Source organism: Hippoglossus stenolepis, chromosome 6, assembly GCF_022539355.2.
Source record: "Hippoglossus stenolepis isolate QCI-W04-F060 chromosome 6, HSTE1.2, whole genome shotgun sequence".
NCBI classification, from domain to species: domain Eukaryota; kingdom Metazoa; phylum Chordata; class Actinopteri; order Pleuronectiformes; family Pleuronectidae; genus Hippoglossus; species Hippoglossus stenolepis.
In genome coordinates, this window is record NC_061488.1 from 12,619,795 (window position 1) to 12,639,570 (window position 19,776).

Consider the following 19,776-nt stretch of genomic DNA (forward strand, 5'->3'; position numbering starts at 1 on the left):
AAATACTTTGAAATCATTTGTAATGTGTCACTCTGGGCTCGGCCCATTTTTTCAGCACAACCAATGAATCAGACAAAGATCGGTAAATGCCGCTAAGATTGGCGGAGGTCAACGATGGATCTGCTTTGCTCTCAAGAGCAAGCACTTCAGTGAACACTCACACAGGAGCAAACAGTGAGAGGAGAACAACACTGTGATGAGAGTTTTTGTCTTTCTGTGTCTATCGGGAACCTTGTGCCTTGAGGGAAGTGAGGGGTAGCGGGGCTGAGCTCATCATTTTCATATCCATACATAGCTTACTTTCTCTTTCGTCTCCCTCCCTCCCTTCACTCAAATATACAGTATACCCACATGAGCACACACACATATGCACCCAGACAAATCCAAACCCACAGCGTCAACCACATACCTACAGACCTCCATCCAGGATGGGCTGAAACCCAGCACTTCAACCTTTATGAAAATAAATCAGGCGGCACAATGCGCTGTTTGTGCTCAGCTTCGCCTTCAGTGGAGAAGGCTTCACTCTGTTAGTCGACATCCTTCCCTGCTGTCCCTCTCCACCATTTAAATGTTCGCTTTTACATTCCCTCTCATACCACATTTCCCACCAAAATGGCTCCTTTACGCAACTCCCCAAGCTCCTAAAGCCAACATGACCTCCTTATGTGTGTGTGTGTGTGTGTGTGTGAGTGAGTATAAGAATGCAATGAGTGTTTTTAATTATATCACTCTGCATGAGGATATTTTTTTTTCTGCTGGGACATTTTGCTCCTTTTCACAGCCTCTCCTACTTAATGGTTTGTGTATGTGTGTGTCTGTGTGTATGCGTGAGTGTGTGTGCAACTGTGCACACATGGATGCATGTGTACATGCTTGGCAGGCAGTATGCTGCTCTTTATGTGTGTGTGTGTGTGTGTGTGTGTGTATTGCATAAAGATCCATTACCAACTTTACATAAACAACTTTTCACTTTGTATCCACCAGAGGCACAACTGAGCAGACTCCGACAGCTTTTGCACAAGTTTCAACATGCTATTCATTCCATTCTATTAATACAATGCTTTTAATTTCATCCCACTGTGATGCAGCTCAGCCTCTCACAGCTGAGCCCCTCATGAGCACTCGGTTTCCATCACTCGGCGTGAAGCTAGAAATTATAGTATGAATGGAAAGTCCGAGTGCAGTAAAAGGACTTCACATTTTGGTCCGAGCCATGTGGGCTGAAGGAAATGACCTACCAGCTTTTCAAAACATCCCTGTGGCTGGGTTTGGGGCCAGGGCTCCGGCCCTGATTGGTGAAAGCTTAGAGAGGTGTTTCAGGGCTCAGTGGCGATGTTATCACATAGTAAGTGGCCTTAATGGGCTTCCAACTGTTTGTTTGAAGGACTCCCATAATGACAGGGATCAACTGATAACGGCCTCCGCTCCACGCTGCACAGAGAGCCGTCGGAGACTCTCATGGATGAACTAGCGCCACTGCGCCTTCATAAAGATATGGGTGGTAGGGATGAGTGTCTTGCAGCACACCCACATGGTCAGTGAACCTCATTCACACAGTTGAAGTGAAGCGCCAAGGATTTCTAGGTCCACTTGCTTCCTATGCATTAAGAGCTGAGAAAAGTCAACTATCTCTACATGTGCAAACACAGTCTGCCTATACCCCATCCCTCCCCTTTCCTGTCTCTTCCCACCTCTGTGCAAAACAGGTATTTCCAAAGACACTCTGGTGCCAAAACAGAGCGTCGCCACAAGAGGTGCGCCAACCTGTCGGCACAGCGTGCACACCCAACAAAAGGTAGGTGTCACCCGGACTACCTTTCTAACAACAATTACACACTAAGCTCTGACGCCGTGCATGAACACGGAGCTATTTACTGCACACACAAGCACGCACACACACAGAGAGAAATGTCCACAGTGCTACTCCCTTTATGTGGAAGGTATTTTTTCAGTCTGGCCTACAGACAGCCCTGACAACAATGAGCAGGCCTGTTAAGCCAACTCCTGGAGAAGAAGTAGAAGAAGAAAAACAGGGCCTGGGGAATGTCTAAACCAAGGCCTTTTGTCTTCTCTGCTCACATTTAAGAGAGTGGGGATTGAGACTGCTGTCAGTAAAATGACTTGTAACATTCCTTGTCAGGGGATACACCAGTAGGATGTTTTAAAAGGCGATGCTGACAGCTGAGAGTTTTCCACCGAGGCTAAACCTTAAACTGATACAGAGTGTAACTGTATTTTTGTGGGAGCTTTAACACAAATTGTCATATCTAACGCTATATATAATAACTCAATTAGGCCATGAATTGATTCATCAGTTGACAAACAATCAATCAACACCAACCGTTTCAAATGGTTAATTGTTTAAAGTCAGAAAAGGCTAAAAATACAGTGGTTCCAATTATAAAAAAAATTTTAAATGAAAAAGTCAAGAGAATTAGTATTTTCTGACATGTAAACTAAATAATCAATTGGGGAAAAAAAACTATTATTTGATAATGAAAATATAAAAGTTGAAGCCTTTATTTAAATAAAAAATAATTATATTTGAATTTGTTGCTCATTTGAGTCTGCCAGAAGCAAATCCATAATAATAATGATTCTAATATGAACAATGTTAAATAATAGTCCAACACAGACTTTGATTTGTAAGACAGGAACACGCTAATATTGACATACAAATTGTATAAAAGGGTCATTCTCTTCACATAAAGCCGAGTTGAAGTGAATTGTCACGATGATCCCGACTTAATCTTTGACCCCGACCTTGTTTAGGCTCTGACACAGACCTTAGACCAAATAAGTGCAGTCTTTAACCCCGCGAACGACACTGCTGCCAGTGTGGATGTGTCAGTACAAGCAGCCATGTATGAAGTCCCAGTGCATGTGGTTGCCTGTGTCTGTTTATGCTTTTAGATACTTAGTTTTTGTCTTAACTCATGCCAGTGTAAAAACCAAAAACGATCCATCTGTCAGTGCTGTGGGATTTTGCTCTGCGTCAGGAGTATGTTTCTCGTTTTTCGATGAAAGAAACTCTGTGCGTGTGTGTGTGTAAGTGTGTGTTTGTGTGTGAGAGAGAGAGACAGAAAGTGTGGGAAGAGTGTCTCTGGTGGTATGTTTGCATGTGTGTATCTGTGTGTTTTCCTAGCAGGGTGTGTTCTTGGATTCCACCACATTACCCCCAGGTGCTCTCTCTCTCTCTCTCTCTCTCTCTCTCTCTCTCTCTCTCTCTCTCTCTCTCTCTCTCTCTCTCTCTCTCTGCGAAAATACCTTTAGGATTAGGTGGGCAGCAGCAGCAAGAAAAAGGGGGGGTTGAGCGTGGGGTTGAGAAGACTGGGTGTCAGGAGGGTGGGGGGGCGAGGTAGTGATTGACAGCTGAAAGGCAGGAGAGGTGCTCAGGCATGCTGCGGTGGTGGGGGGAGAGAGGGGGACTGCACACACACAGGCAGGGGGGGCTCTCAGGCTCTGCACTCAGCTGTTGCCACCCACCCCCATTATTATTAGTCCCTCCACCACCTACCACTCACCACCACCTGCCGACCCCTTAGCGCTGCACCCGGATAAGGTTTCTCCTGCTTACCTTTACCTCATGAAGCAAAAGTGCTCCTTCTCTTTTCTCTCTCTCTGTCTTTCTTTCGTCTTCTGCAGTTAATTATGCCACAGTGTTTTTTTTTTACACTTCCTGACCAACAATCCTAATGCTGATTAAAAACCTGCGTTTTACAACTAACAGGTGTTTTCGATAGTGAGCGATTTATGTCCGCAGTGTTTGTGTAATCTGCCCAGTTTTTCCATAACAGAAAAACACACTGGATTGTCAACAAGCTCCTCTTTGTGCTCTGTGCTCCATACATCATCCCATCCTTGCACTTCAGAATACAACAGTGCCCCCTGTGGTCGAGTCGAGAACTGAAAAGTCAGAAACTACAGGAGCATATTAGTGGTTTGAATCCTGCCCTCAGCTTCAGCTCACCTTTCCCTCCTTACTACATGTAGTATATTCATTCAGAAAAAAACCTAACAAATAAGTAAATAAATTGTTTGTTATGTTTGTTGACGCTCCGCACTCTCGTCACCCACACTGAAAGAATGTTGTTTTGTCTCTAATTGCAGACTTGTGGGTTCCCGGCCTCACAAAAGCTCTGTGAGAGATCCACACACACACACACACACACACACACACACACACACACACACACACACACACACACACACACACACACACACACACACACACACACACACACACACACACACACACACACACACACACACACAGAGTGAGAGAGACACCAGTGCACTTTGTGGTCACAACCACACCATCTACAAGCATCTATAAGGAAACCACAGCAGCAGAGTAATCATTGCATTGATGAAAGTGGGCTTTTACTTCATAGTTTCTTTGGGGGATTTTTTTTCCTCTTTCGCTACCACTCGTCCTATATCACAAACAGACCCTAAAGTTTTCCGTTTCCACAAAATTACACATAATGAAGTGCAATTTAAATTGTTGTATTCTCCTATTTCCAGTGCAAGCCCAAATTGTTTAATGTAACCCGATTGAAAATGACGGTGTGGGCCCTATATGTAGTTTGTGTTGAAATGGAAAATAACTTATGAGACACAGTAAACAGTCAAACCGTGATGGAAATTACTCACAGAGAGCGGCCATCTCTTTGGGCAGGTCAGCACCAAATCTCCCAAACAGGCTGGTGTTGGCCAGCAGGTCGAAGGGGGAGTGGCTTCTCATGGAGTTGAAGGCGAAGGGGTAGACAGCAGGTGGGAAGCCGGTCATGTGACCCACCTGCTGTTCCCTGTTGGTAGCCATGGCGACAGAGCACCGAGGGGTACGCAGCAGGCCGCTGTGTGAATGTAACGGCTTTCAAAACACCTGGAAATCCTGGTGGAAATGTTGAAATCCGTGGCCTCTTGAAGACCGTCAGGATGTGGGGAACTGATGAACGATGACGGGACTTCGGGTTTTATTGAGGGAAGGTCGGACTCCACTTTAGAACAGTCATCAGATCTCTTTTCTGAGAAGGAGAAGGCAGAGAAATTTGTAAATTTTTACTCAAATGTTTCACCACACAAAACCCGAGGGTAAGTGTTTCTGACATGAAAATAAAACCAGCGGTTTGTGCTGAGGTCCTCTGTGGACTCCACGAACACAATTCACCTCGCATCAACTCTCGTCCATCTATGTTCTGGGACAGAGAATAGTTTACACAGTTGTAATGAAAGAAGGATGTGCAAACTTCACCCCAACAGGTATGAGAGAATGGGAAGGAAGGAGGAAGCCGCGGAAGGCGGCGAGAATCAAAACAGATAAAGACGTGAGGGAAAAAGAATGAGTGAGCTGTGAGAGGAAAAGCCAGAAAAACTGGGACTGGGCGAGGGGAAAAGAAAATAAGAAAGAAGTTTGGAAAAAGTTATAACAGGGAAGAGCGGGAGGGAGCGAGGGAGCGAGGGAGGTGGGGGGGCGAAGAGAGCGAGAAAAAGAGAGAGAGCTCTTGTTCCTGCAGTTTTGAAGAGCTTCCAGACTTCTACAGTGATTCCAGGCTATGCCATATGATTTAAATCACCAGAACTCTACTATAAAGAGCTCCTCTGTTCCTGCTGCCAGCCTAGCACAGCAGCCTGCCTCTCTGCCTCTTTCCCCCAGGACCAGAGGCCCAGACACGGGGTCCAGGGCATGAGGGTCGATGGGGGTAGGGGGTAGGGAAAATGAGATCCACTGATTGCTAACTGCTGCTGTCACTTCCAACTATCTTCTCTTGAGGTCAGGCTCCCATCCCACAGAGTCATTTTGGCTCTAGCCTCCTGCAGCCGGCTCGTCACTTTGACTCCACACAGTAGGCAGAGACAAGTCGGGCTCAAGTGTGGACAAGGCTGCAGTTATGCCTCCCTGTTAATACAAGAGGAGGAAAAATCCCACTAAAGCCTCCCATTTTCTTTTTTTTCATGTTTTCCTTCTGCCTTTCGCTTCCCTAGCGTGATTTCACGAGTGCGTGGTGTGATCAGCTTGTTTTTTAAAATGTGGCTTTGAAAAAGAGCAGAGCCAAGGAATTTGGAACTGCTGTGGCTTGTGAATCTGGGAGAAAAGACAGGGAAAAAATCTTGGTAGTGAATTTGGTATAAACAAAGAAATGAGGAGGGGAGGGGAAAAAATGAAAAGATCTAAGGGTCAATCGGTGAACTGCTGAACTGGGCGAAAAAGTGTAGAGAAACAGTGACAGGGTCTGGGCACTGGGGGGCACTAAGAGGTGGCGCCGTGCCCAGGAAAAACAGCGAGAGATTTCCAAGACGCACACATATGCACCACATAGTCTGAAACTCATACACATGCAATCAAGGACTGAAAAAATGAGCTCCCGGTCTCTCTCTCTCTCACACACACACACACACACACACACACACACACACACACACACACACATACACACACACTCGCGCACACACACACCTCACCCCTTGCCTTTTCCAGGGCTCTGGCTCCCTCCCTGCCTCTCTTTCTGGCTCTTTCTCTTTCAACAGAGCCAGTTAATTACACCCTACTGCTGCAGGCAGCTTCAAACCACCACTAATTTAGAGTTCCATTACAGTAAACTGTTCCACATGTGCATCCAGGGCCCAGGCAGGCTCGGGTGGCCACGTTTCAGGAAGGAGCAGCCGCCGATAGGCACCCACCCCCATCCTGCCAACACAGCCTTACTGCCATCTTTCTTTTTCTTTTCCTTCCTTCTCTCCTCTTTTCTTGCTTTCTTTATTTCCCTTTTTTTCAGCCTGCTCCTCATCCGAGCTCTACCTTTGATTTTTTTTTCCACACCGCATCTCCGCTCTATAATCATGTCCTTGTACCCAGTTCTCCCCTTTGCCTCCCCCCCCACACGCACCCCATCTTCTACTGCTTATACAACTTGTACCATGACCCTACGTAGAAGTTCCACTGTGCCGCTTACACACAAAAACATCACTAGACATTTCACAGTGGGCCTAATGGGAGAAGAAGTACGGATTGGAAAAACAAAACTGCCAGCAGACTCATAATGTGTGTGTGTGTGTGTGTGTGTGTGTGTGTGTGTGTGTGTGTGTGTGTGTGTGTGTGTGTGTGTGTGTGTGTGTGTGTGTGTATTATGAGTATGTTCTTGGCCAGTGTTTCGCCCGTTTGGGTATCTGCCTCATGAACTCAAACCAGGCCCCATAAAGGCAGCACAATCTGTCTGCGAGTGCTAGGAGAAGAGAGGAGAAATGAAGAAGTGTGAGCAAAGAAAGAAAATCCAGGCCAGAGCGTCCAACTGTATGCATGCGGCTTTTGTACTCCCACAGGAGGACACAACAGTAAACTAATCCAGAAATTATGACCAAGCATGAGAACCATACCTAAGTAATCCGCTGTGTCACTGTATTCAAGTCACGAAACAAAGAAAAGAAGAAAAAAAGAAACTAAGAATGGAGACAGGGGGAAACATCATTTAAAAATAAAACCCAGCGACTTTTCTCTCCCCAAACAAAATAATGAATTAATAAAAGAGTTGGCGCCAGTGTTTTTTAATGAGTCACATCAGCACAGCAGTTTTTACAGAGCCATTTATGTTTTATGTCGGGTCCTGTGGTAGGCTCACTTCGCCAGCCCGTCTGGGGCTATAAGGGGATAAGGGGAATTTGGAGTGACCTCATCCCCTGTTAGCCAGGGCCAAATGGGCATTGAGGGCCTCCCCACTTCCCCTGAGCCTGGGGGGCACACAGGAGGCAGCAGGCGGCTAGGCAGGCGAGGAGCACCACGGCCAGCGATGGGTGGGTTCACGGCTGCTGCTGCTGCTGCTGGGACTTTCCGTCATTGCCTTGGAGGTGCACTGTGGCAGTTTAAATTTACTTTGGCTGTTTCTGTAGATAGTGGAGTGTCAGACCTCACAGAAGTTCATCGTGTTACAGCAGACTCATTGGTTACACTTGAGATAATCCATTGATTTTATCAGGACAAGATGTCGTGTAGCAAATTAAATGAAATCACTCAAGTCAGCGATTTGGAGCGGGAGCTACAAGGCGAGGCACGCTTCGAGAGAATGAGATTTCCTTGTTTGCTAAAGAGTTTGGATTTCAACTAAAGAAAACGGAGAGAATGGAGGAGGAGGAGGAGGAGGAGACAGAAAAAAGACAGAAAGAAAGAAAGAAAGAAAGAAAGAAAGAAAGAAAGAAGAGAGAGTGAAAGAACAGTTCCCACAGATTGAATGTCTGTCAAACAAAGGGTATCAAATCCTCTGTGAGCAAAACAACAATTGCACCTTAACCGTTGTGACAGAGTGAGGCCCCTCAGGCATTAAAGACTGCAGTCAAACATAACAAATAAATCAAGGCATCACAGGAAGCTCTGTACCACACAACTTATGAGAGGCGGCGGGATTTTTTATTCAGCACAAGAAACCACAGGTGATTACTCTGCGTATAGGAGCAGAACTCTGGGTGCCATGGCTGCCCCGCTTTGTTTACCAGAGAACTTTTCTAATTCCAGTTTAGGAAAGCATAAACGAATTTACAGTAACTGCGTGTGAGGTTATATTGAGTTATAATTGTATGTTTTTCTTTGTGGATATTTGCCTTTTGAAGTCAAAACTTTTACGACTCTCCTCTCTGCACCGTGGTTCTTGCAGGGACTTGTTTTTGTTGCACTTTTCAATCCAAAGTTTTCCTGGAGGCAAACAATATACAGATTTTCAGATTTTTTTCCCGCAAGGTGAGAAACGAAAAATATGTGTCAATCAGCTCACAAAGAGATGCAAGTCAAAACTTTAACTCAAAAGGATTTTATTGTAAATTCACAGCCTGGAGATACTGTACCATGTATCTAAGCAGGAAAAGCTTGGCACAATCACACAGTCCTCTCCCTCTTTTTTCCACCTCTGACTTGCCCGCTCCTGTTTTGTTACGAACTGCGCATGTCTCCCAGGCACGCTCTTCCAATTGTCAAGAAGAACATCACAAAATGATTTATGCTCAGTAACTTCGTAAAGGAAGCGACTTGAAGCACAGAGGGTTAAGTTTAGGTTTTGGGTCGAGGATGAAGTCATTCTACCACAGCAGGTAAACAATGATTTTCACAGCCAGTGTGTCTTAACTGAGTTGACAGGCTGGCTTTTCCAACTGCTTGGAGCCAAATGAACATTTAGTGTCATTATCGCTGCTACAATATGAGCAAACAGGGCTGCAGAACTGTTTAATGGGCTCAGAGCTGTTGAAAAAACAATAAAATGCTCCAAGTGAAACTCGATCAGGACAGCGTTATCTGATCTTGTTGCTGGTGTCAACAGTATTTTGGCTGTGAAAACAATATCCTCAGCACTATTATCTGATACAAAGCTGTCAGCTTCCAGTCTTTCAACAAGTGGTTGGCTAATGGCTCTGAGAGAGACACCTAGTGACAGACAGTCCAGTGTCTCCAAACAGATCTGCATACCATCGCCTCAGACTTGTTTGACATCTGCCTGCTCTCGGCATCGTACAAACTCGTATTTGCTTACAGCAACAATGCAAAGTAGCACCTCTGTGTAATCACTTGTCACTTCAAGACGTATTGTTTTTCAGGAGTGCCACTTGGGAGTGTCTTTATGCAATCTTTAATCATTAATTGCTTTTTTTTGTCCCTTCTCTTTTCTTTGTTCAAATCGAATGTACCGTGCTGACTTGCACTGGTGGAGAGAGGTATGGAAAGAGTGAGAACTCAGTGAGACATAAAACACTTTGTGACATGATGAAGTCATTCTGACAGCTTGCTGTTTCCATGATGTGGTAGTGCTCTTTGGAGTACTCCACATTGAGACTGCAGCAGTGGGTCCAGCCGAAATAAGCAAAACACACCACAACAGGAAATGGGCAAAGACGTAATGGTGAGAATTTTTGAGAAATAAGCTGAGAGCCAGAGAGACAGGAAATCAAGTAAGTGAAGAAACTGTAACATTGCCAACAGTGTGATGGCCTCTCTTCTAGAAGTGAAAAATAAAGTTGGCGCTTCTACTACATCTCAAGCAGTCTGTGTATTCACATAGGCAACTATATGACAGTGTTTCTCCAACTTCACTCCGGGTCAACAGAGAATAAAGAGACAACTAATGGATGGGTTTCACCACTTTTAGCCTCGGGAGTCAAAGCAACATTCAAGACAGCAGCAGGCCCAAACCCACACACACACACACACACACACACACACACACACACACACACACACACACACACACACACACACACACACACACACTTATATGCAAGCACAACATGCAAGGCAACACACATTCTTGCAAGTCTAACTTGTGTGCCAAAAGAACTTTTAATGAGCGCTCGGAGGCAGGCCGAAAATGTAAATCCTCACAATCAGAGCGGCACACCTGCAAAAATAGACAGAGGAAATGGTGCGCAGATAGTTTCCTTGTTAATTATAGCGTGGCAGCGGAGAGAGCCCCTCCATTCCCCGACAACCACCTGTCTAACTCCTCCCCACCACTTGGCCTTAATTGCGATAGAAAATTCCAGAGAAAGACAGGTATCAACAACTCCCAGATTTACCGCTCAAAGTGCTGTCACAGAGGATTTTGCAAACAGACGCTTTTATGGGTCAACTATTGTTCCAGAGGTTCCACCTGAAATGCATCATCATACAACCCAGCAGGTTTTACACTTAAAAAAAGAAAAACAGACATACACTGGTAAACATGTGGTATTTTTTTTTTTTTACATTTGTAAACGTTTTACTAGAAGGAATAAGTTCAACAAACAAAGTTGTTTATTGTTGTTATATCCTACTTTATTCTGTGTTTCTCATAGTTTTACTATATTTTTTAAGACATTTAGCTTTGTGATCCACACCAGACATGTCTAGATTTAAAGCCCAGACCGTATGAATGGAAAACTACCACTAATCACAATGTGCCAATAGAAGAAAGAAGGTCTCATTCATGCTTTTGTTCATAAGTAGTTATTTCTATGAACATAAAGCATGTGTGTTATTACTGATGCGTGCTGACAGAGAGTATGTGAGCACCGACTAAAGAATTTTTAAGGCCGCTTGATGTGTAAATATTTACAACAACAAAAGTGGAAGAATGTTTTTAGTGAGGCGAGACGGCGCTACAACACAACACACTTATGAACACAATTACAGGGAACATGAGTAATGATCCATACACATCTGGAGCATATAACAGCAAGCACAAATAATAATTGATTCCAAACTGTGACTGAAGACAAGCACAAAGCTGGGACTGAACCCTGCGCTGGTAAAACGACTCTGTATGGACAACCTGTCCAGGAACAAATAATAATAAAGACCCGAGGGTGGTGCTCTGAAGGAAGGGATGATCTCTGTTTCTTCCACTCCAGATGTCACCGACTCTGTGTCAAACTGACGGACCAGATGAGAGCACAGGGCTACAAAAATATATATCCGGCCTTCGAGCAGGAATCCCTCACTCAGCTGTGCGGCCGTTTTTCTTCTTTTATAAATCACTTCAAACTTGCCCTCACACTTATGTCACGTCCACCAGGGGAAATAAGCGGCGGACAGCAGGTGCAGAGCCATGGCAGTCCAGCTGCAGCGTCTTACCTAAAGACCAGTAACCGCTGGAGCAATAAAGCAAAGCTCCATTCTGACATTAGCCACTTGGATCTTTATCTGATATCCAAATCAAACAGCACCAAGCGCAATGTGCTACACATGGCTGTTAACAAGTGGAACCTGTTAACCTAGCGCATATGCCAGCGTCAATAAATAATCTTCTCTGGCATGCTGCTAACTATGGGAACACAATGAATAAACGTCCATGTAAACTAAGGCCAGAGCTGCAGACACACCTCACTCCACAGGAATTAGCCTCTGTTCTTTAAAATGTGGAAAACAATGTGTCTCTATTCCAAATGTTCATATGTTGGTTGAAAAAAAAAAACAGGTCAAGGACTGGTGACTCCTCTGGTGAATACACATCAAACACATGCAAGTGTGCGCACACTAACACACACACATACATATGCTAATAATAAAGCGCTCCACAGGCACTGGGTAACGCATGAAACACTCATTAATAAGCACATATGTTCGCAAAGGCACGCACACATGTTCAAGTTGTTTTCTTTTAACGCTGGGGTCACATTTATGACACAGAAAGAAAGAAACATGCTGAAACACTGCATGCAAACAAACATGTGGACGTTTAAGTGTTTACACATGAGAATCTGCTCAGATTTCAGGAAAACAACGATTAATTGTCGCAAGGCGCCTCAACTCGGTTTCTGTCATCAATTAAAACTCTTCCCAAAAAAATGCACTCTCTCTCTCTCTCTCCCTCTCTCTCTCCTTCTTTCTCTCCTTTAAGAGAGAGAGAGAAAAGGGTGAAGGAAGACAAACAATGGCTAAAGTTATAGTTTGTAAACTTTCGGACTCACCCCCTCTCGTGCTGATGAGGCCGACAGACGGATCAACAACTTGAATGGTCTGATGAGCGGCGCGAGCCCAGGAGAAGGAGAAAAGATGTGTGTACGTTCATCAGAGTCCTTCTGACAGCAAAGACAGAGCAGCAATGAGTCTCTCTCTCTCTCTCCCTCCCTCACTCACTCTCTTGCACCCTCCTCCTCCTCTCCCAGTCTCTACCTCTTAAAATCACTCTTTCACTCCCCAAAGACAGACGCACACTCACTCGCTCACTCACTGAGAAATAATTATGCTCTCTGATTCATAAAGCCTTCCTTTGTCACGTGGCCCAACACTTCAAATATACAGCACATTTTTTCACACGCCACAAAATGCCTGCAGGGAAGAAAAAGGCCCACAGAGCCCAAGTTTCTGTTTTTAATTCTCTCTCCCTTCTTTGTCTCTCACTGAATTCTTTTTTTTTTCTTTCTCCTTCATCTTTTTGGCTAAAGATTCGGTTTACCTACAAACTGTTTGTGCATGTCGAAATGCAAGAGTCATGTCGGCAACTCGCATCATTCGTGTTTGATCAATAAGTTCAAGGGAGGTTATTGTTTTTGTGATTTAACAGAGATGCTATTTTAATGACAAGCCAACAGGTTTATTCTTCCAAGAACATCTAAGTGGTTTCACTTTGATTCCTGCTGTTATCAATTTATAGAATAAACATAATGCACTTTAGCCCCAAATGTCTGCTCGACACAATCACATGTAGATGATGATGTTTTTGTGCAACTCATGTTTGTGTTTGGCTCTGGGTTTTATTGCTTGCAATGTTTCTGTGCAAATCATCCCACAGCACCGATAATAAATCACAACTATATTAGCATTGCTAATGCTAAAGTGAAGGGACTTAACAATAAAAGACAGCAAGTATAAGGATTATTTTTAAAATTAATAAGAAAGTCTTGGGCAAAGATTCAACTAACAGGACGTCTAAAACATCCTGGCTTTATTTAGATAAATGAAAATCTGTGGGATACTAAACATGTGTCAACATGCTGCCATTCATTTTCAAGTTAGTTTTTTTTTTTTTATCAAAATGATTAAAATGAAACTAGCAGTGACACATCAGCTGCAGGGACATCCTGTTGTAAGATGGCAGATCTGTGCAGCAGCAGCAAGCGATTTGGGTGTGCCCCTGAACGTGCCCCTCACTCCATATGAGATCATGGGTTTCAGATGTGTGTTTATGTGTTTGTGGTTCTGGGTGTGTGCCCTGTTTTTCTGAATGTAATGTTTCTCAAGTTGTTTTGGTTATGAGGAGCGACTCAAACCTCAGAGCTGGGAGGAGGAGGACAAGGCACACCTCAACTGGCACCTCAGCGGGCACTTTCACCTCTTCAGCGGAGCCTACATCAATAAAAATGTCAGGCTAGAAAATACGCAACTGCTCCTCTCCTGCAAAAGTATGCAACATCTAGTTTAATGCATGTCTCAACCAATCAAGAGATGCAAGAATCTTCAAAATAACCAACTTATACATGCACTACTTATTCGGAAACTTCATCTAAAACGATGCCCTTCAGGCATATTGGCCATGCATCACTTCCCTCTCCTAAATCTGGCCGAACCAGAATTTCCTACCAACGCAGCATGTGAAACTTTTCCTCCTCCTCGGTCTTCCCAGCTACATGAACATTTAAGACCGGCTATAGCTGCTGCTTATGTTGTTTGTAAACCTCGGTAATTGGCCTGATGCAGTCAGAGATCTTATGCTCAAATACACTGACCCCAAAGTGTCTCTAGGATAAAGTCAAGCTATCATAATAAAAGAAAATGTGTTTCCAATCTTTACAGCCACATATGGCCCACAGTAGCTTACTGAAATGCTCTTTCATACATTTTTTTTGATGTGGATTTGCCAGAACATAATCAGGGCAAATGAATGGATAAGCACTGAGAGGAACTGTTGCCATTTTGAGGAAACCTTATATTCAGGAAGCGCAGATCCAAGCCATACTGCAAAGAGCACTTCCACTGATCCTTATCTCGTTTACATTTGATTTATGTGTTGCTTACGAGGCCTCGAAGACTAACAGAAATCCCTTCACCGTTTACATAGCAGTGCTAAATCAGCAATTGTGTAATTTGAAACAAGGAGGTAAATGCAGCCAAAACACACTGGAAAAAGAAAAAAAAATCTATCTGTATACAAGCTGCTAAAGTGATGAGAAGTGTGAAGTGTGAATTTCAATCTGATGTGATGCCATCAGCCTGAGTGAGACCATGAGTTTGTGTCAGAATGTGCAGTCAAGTGCATGAAGATAGTCGTGTGTGTGTGTGTCAGTGCGCAGGGCCTGCTGTCCTCCTTATTAAATCATGACAGTGAACTGGAGGGGGCGGGCCACGCGTTTAGGATTTGCACATGTGTGTGTGTGTGCACGTCTTCAGATAGGAAAATGTGTATATGCGTGCTGTGTGCGTTGGATGAGTGTGTGTGTAGGCAGTAGCAGCGAAAAGGTCAAAGGTTACTAGTGTTTGTGTTTCAGTGTCAGTGAAGTGTGCTCCAGGCAGAGATTTATGATCATTGTGTCTGGGAGGCTGCAGAGTGGGGGATAATGAAGATAGATCAGGGTGCTATCTCTCTCTCCGGGCACCACTGGAAACATGGCCTATGGCCCCCGCTGTTCTCGTATCATTAACTCCAGCCTGTGACATCATAACACACTGCCCTGACATCAATCCTAACACAGTGCGCTCTGACAAAAAGTTGAATATGCAGTGAGGCTATTCCTCACAGGAAGTCACCCGGCAAACACGGGTATTGTTCGGCTTCTCTGGGTGTGTTTAAGAACATATGAAATATTCATGGAAACATCATACTCAGTCGTGTGTTTCCACTTTAGACACGACCGTATTTGCATTCATGGAGCCATGGAGCGGAGGCCTGGGGCTCGCTGGCAGAGGAAAAGGAGCAGAGGCACGGGAGGAAGGAGGAAACGGGGGGGGGATATTGGAAGGAGCAAAACAGGGAGGAAGTGAAGCTAGAAGGGTTAAAAAGAGATGGAGCGAGGAGGAGGAGGAGGAGGAAAGATGGGCTTGGAGGGCGAGAGGGACGCTGGTACGGGGAATCACAGGCGTGTGAGAGAAGAGCGGAAGAAAACTGGAGGGTAAGATGGAGAGATGGATGGATTGTAGAGGGAGGAGCGGGGGTGGATTGGTGGTGGGAGGTGAGAAAGGGCGCAGGGATCTGTTGCCTGTTGGCGGCAGGTTTTAATCAGTAACAAGATGCCTGTAATGAGATCACTATTTCCCCCACATTCAGATTGATGTCATGTGCAGTTTGGTGCCGCACTGAGACAGGCAGGGGACGCGGGGCGAACGCACACACTCCACTCAAGAGTCATCCACACACACACACACACACACACACACACACACACACACACACACACACACACACACACACACACACACACACACACACACACACACACACACACACAGGCGTTCATAATAAACGCACACACACACACACACACAACACACAAATATACACTTGCTTGCACTTTCTTGGTTACAGACTTAAACACACATCCTGTGAAATGAAGGAGCTCATTCATCCCGCCTGGCAAAGTGCGCTCATTTAGAGTCCAACCGCCTTGAAGTAAAAACATACACTGAGGAATATTACTCGCAGGAAAAATGAGTTACTCATGGCAAAAGGAGAAATGTATGTGTTAGGGACCGAAGGGCATATAGCACTATGTACTCGTCTAAGAAAAACAAATGAGCACAAAGCTTGAAAGAGCGAGAGAGAGCCAAGAGCTTTTTACTGCAGGAGAAATGAAGGGAAAAAGAGAAGGGTAGAGGGGGAGAACGTGTGTGTGTGTGTGTGTGTGTGTGTGTGTGTGTGTGTGTGTGTGTGTGTGTGTGTGTACATTTTGGGTTGCATTCAGAGGTTGTCGACACAGCCACCATGTGTGCGTGTGCCAGCACATGAGCGCTCCTCTTGACTGTTCCCCAAAAAACGTGTGTCCAATGAAAGGTGAACGGCTCTCCTGTCTATACTTTCCTTACAAAAAAAATCAGCCATGATGTCACCATGAACCCATCCTGAACCCACCTCTGTCAAAAAGCATTACTCCCTCTCTCTCTCTCTCTCTCTCTCTCATTTTCTGTTCCACCTCTCCCTCCTTCACGCTCCATTCCTGCCTCTCGAATTCTTCTCCGAGCTTTCATATTTCCGTATTCTTCAACATTTCCCTTCTGCCGTCCATGTCTCTCTCTCTCTCTCTCTCTCTCTCTCTCTCTCTCTCTCTCTCTCTCCCTCTCTCACACACACAGAATCGCACGCACTTTTTTGGCAAGCTCGATCTAATTGAATCACCAAAAAGCGCAGCCGTTTGCCAAAAGTGCCAGGATGTTCTGATTATCATAAACTTTGTTTAAGCTGTGGTTTTGAAGGAGGAAAAAATGCTCTTGAGTGCATGAGGGGACGCCAGAAAAATAAAAGCAGACAAAAAAAAGAAAAAAAAGATGAGGAATAGGGGAGAATGCAAATGAAAAAAGGGGGGAGAGAGAAAGAGAGAGAGAGAGAGAACACTGGGGAAGAGAGGGGTGGTGGGGGCAGCGAGAAGGCAGCCAGAGAGCCACATATGGAAGTGATTCTGTAATTACTGCAAATCTGTGAGCTCAAAAGGAAAGGTCTTCTTTTCCATGCCTCCTTCCCTGCACATAAAACTGGCCTTGTGAGAAAGCTGGGCACTAACTACTGCACAGGAAACACGGGGGGGAAAACTTTTCATTTGCTTTTGCTTTCTGGCATGTTGGGTTGGTACATTAATATGTATATGATGTTGAGTTTTCTCTGGTTAAATCCTCCGTCTACTACCAGAAAAAGGGAGAAAAAAAAACTGCATTCAATATTCATTTTCATATCTGAGCCTAATGAGGCATCCAGGAAGTTGAATGCAAAGTGAAGTCTGTCCTGAAATAAACTTCAGTTCATCAGCCTCACACATATAACTGGCATCATTCTTATGAAAGCACACATTCAGGAAAGTTTGCGAAGGAGGAGGAGGAGGAAGGAGAGAGAGAGAGAGAGAGGGGGAGGGGGGGTGGGTGACAGACAGACAGACGAACACACAGACCCACAGACTGTGATGATAACTGTGTGATGATAACTGTCCTTCAGGCCCCAGGCAGAGCAGCCCTTTGCAGGTGTGTGTTGGCAGAGACTTCTGTTCTCTGCTCAGTCCCCAAACAGTCTGAGCAGCCTGTAATTATCTCGTGCGCTGCCATAACGTGTTCTCATGATGAGTCTCTCTCTCTCTCTCGCTGTCACACACACACACACACACACACACACACACACACACACACACACACACACACACACACACACACACACACACACACACACACACACACACACACACACACACACACACACACACACACACACACACACACACACACACACACCCGGTTTGACGCAGCTCGAGCTCCGTTTGTTCTTGGACACACCCGATTAATCACGACCGGGGATGATTTATGTAAAGTACACAATCCTTACCTTCTTCTCCTCCCAACCAGAAGTTTCAACGTAAATAGTGGATGACAGGCGCACGCACGCTGAAGTTGGTCCTCCTTTCTTTCTTTACTTCTCCCTTTGGTTTCTGTGAAGGAGAGAAAGCAGAGTGATGGACAGCCGGTCTGTTGTGAGGGTGAAGCCGTCTGGTCTCGCAGCTCCAGGAGGTCACTTCACTTCACGTCAGTCATTCTGTGTCAGATCACCTTCGGTTGTTGCCACTCACCGTCACTGTGGCAGCTCAGGGGCGTCGGTGCGCGGAGCCACCGTGCGAGGGGATTTATGACGCGGTGACGCCTCCTAGTGGTGCAAAGGAGCGCTGCAGCTCATACTATGTCAGCGGTAATGGGCCGAGCCGGAAACTACAAAAAAAAAATCAAAACAATAAACACATAAGAAAGTATAATAATATTAATAATAATGTTAATAATAATAATAATGGCACCTTTTAAAATACAGTTACAAGGTGCTTTAGAGGTTAAAATTACAATTTGAAGGTAAAGACACTTTCTAAACAATTTGAGGACCTCAGAGTAATAGAGCACAGATGCCTAAATAAAACAATCGTACAGATATACAAATAAAACATTATCAATTAATTAAAAATAGACTAAATGATTTAAAATGACAAAGTCCATTTTGATTTGTATGGTATAGGTTTTTTTTGGCATGTTGGGTTGTTTTATAAATAAATAGGGCATATGATGTTTATAAGCATGTTGAGTTCCATCAGTTTATCTCTGCTGATTAATAATTCAGGTTAATTCATCTATTTATTATACGGGAAGAATCTGCACTTTTTTTTTTGTTTGTTTGTTTCCTGAGGGGGGTTATCCTGGAATAGATGTATGCTTTATTTGCCTTTTGAAGGACTAATACAATAATGACATTACACCCAGTGGCAGATCTAGGGTTTTTCTAAATCAAAGGAGCCCCAATTTACACAGAGGGGCAAATTACATGTCAAACATCCATGCACAACTGCTGATACGGTACGGTGCACGTTTAAGTCATTACATTACTTTACTGTTAGTTCTATAGCTTTGTGCAAAGCCACACATCATTGAATAGATTTTGAAATGTGTTCCTTGTTCAAGCACACTTGAAAAAAGCTTATAGAGAATAAAAAGTATCAATCAAATCGTCCTATCTTTTATAGTATTGTTAGTGAGTGATACAAAAAACAAAAAGACTACTGACAGGACAGGGGCACTTCAGGGGTCAATCAGATTTAACTGGCCCCGCCCCTATTACAATCATACTATAATTGATATGACCATCTTATCTTCATCTTTTTTGGGGGTAAATCAATTCAAAAATGTCCTCCCAGTGAGTGTTTGTGTGAAAATATATTTAAAAAACTAACATTTGTTTGTAAAAGTCAGTAATTATTTAATTTTTATAGAGAATGAATACGTATTTAGTCGAAATTAAAAATGACCTGGTAATCATCTTACGACAGACAGATATAGACAGAATCCTGCTTATGTGTCAGTGCCATGACTTACCACTAGGGGGCGCTTACCTCACGTTGTGTTGGAATTTTTAACTTGGGAGTTTTTTTTTGTTTTGTTATATGAACAGTATATTTTAAACTCACAGAGCAGGGAGCCTGGGGCAGGTCGCACAGAGCACACCTAGTTTTTTTTTTCTATTTAAGTAATCGCACTAATCATAAGAAATTATTTTTAAATGTTTAACATTAACATTTTTCAGTCATGTAATGTTTGACCCAGTTTAAGTGTCTGCGGTTTACTCCAACAGCGTGTTGTTGGCATGTAACGGATCC

The 19,776-nt window shown here is 44.2% G+C and overlaps 1 protein-coding gene across 2 annotated transcripts in view; it reads right to left on the minus strand.

Moving 5' to 3' along the window:
• The window catches only part of rarga (retinoic acid receptor gamma a), a 55,968-nt gene that overhangs the window by 24,564 nt on the left and 11,628 nt on the right, over nt 1-19,776 (minus strand). The window contains exons 2-4 of one of the 2 annotated variants that reach the window (XM_035160213.2): nt 18,214-18,349; nt 17,973-18,075; nt 4,660-5,033 (exon numbers count right to left, since the gene is read on the minus strand). In XM_035160213.2, the coding sequence (XP_035016104.1) occupies nt 4,660-4,828 (169 nt within the window). In that variant the 5' untranslated portion in view covers nt 4,829-5,033; nt 17,973-18,075; nt 18,214-18,349. Of the gene's footprint in view, nt 1-4,659; nt 5,034-12,426; nt 12,582-17,972; nt 18,076-18,213; nt 18,350-19,776 lie in introns of those variants that run through there. The other variant, XM_035160212.2, reaches the window with a different exon arrangement.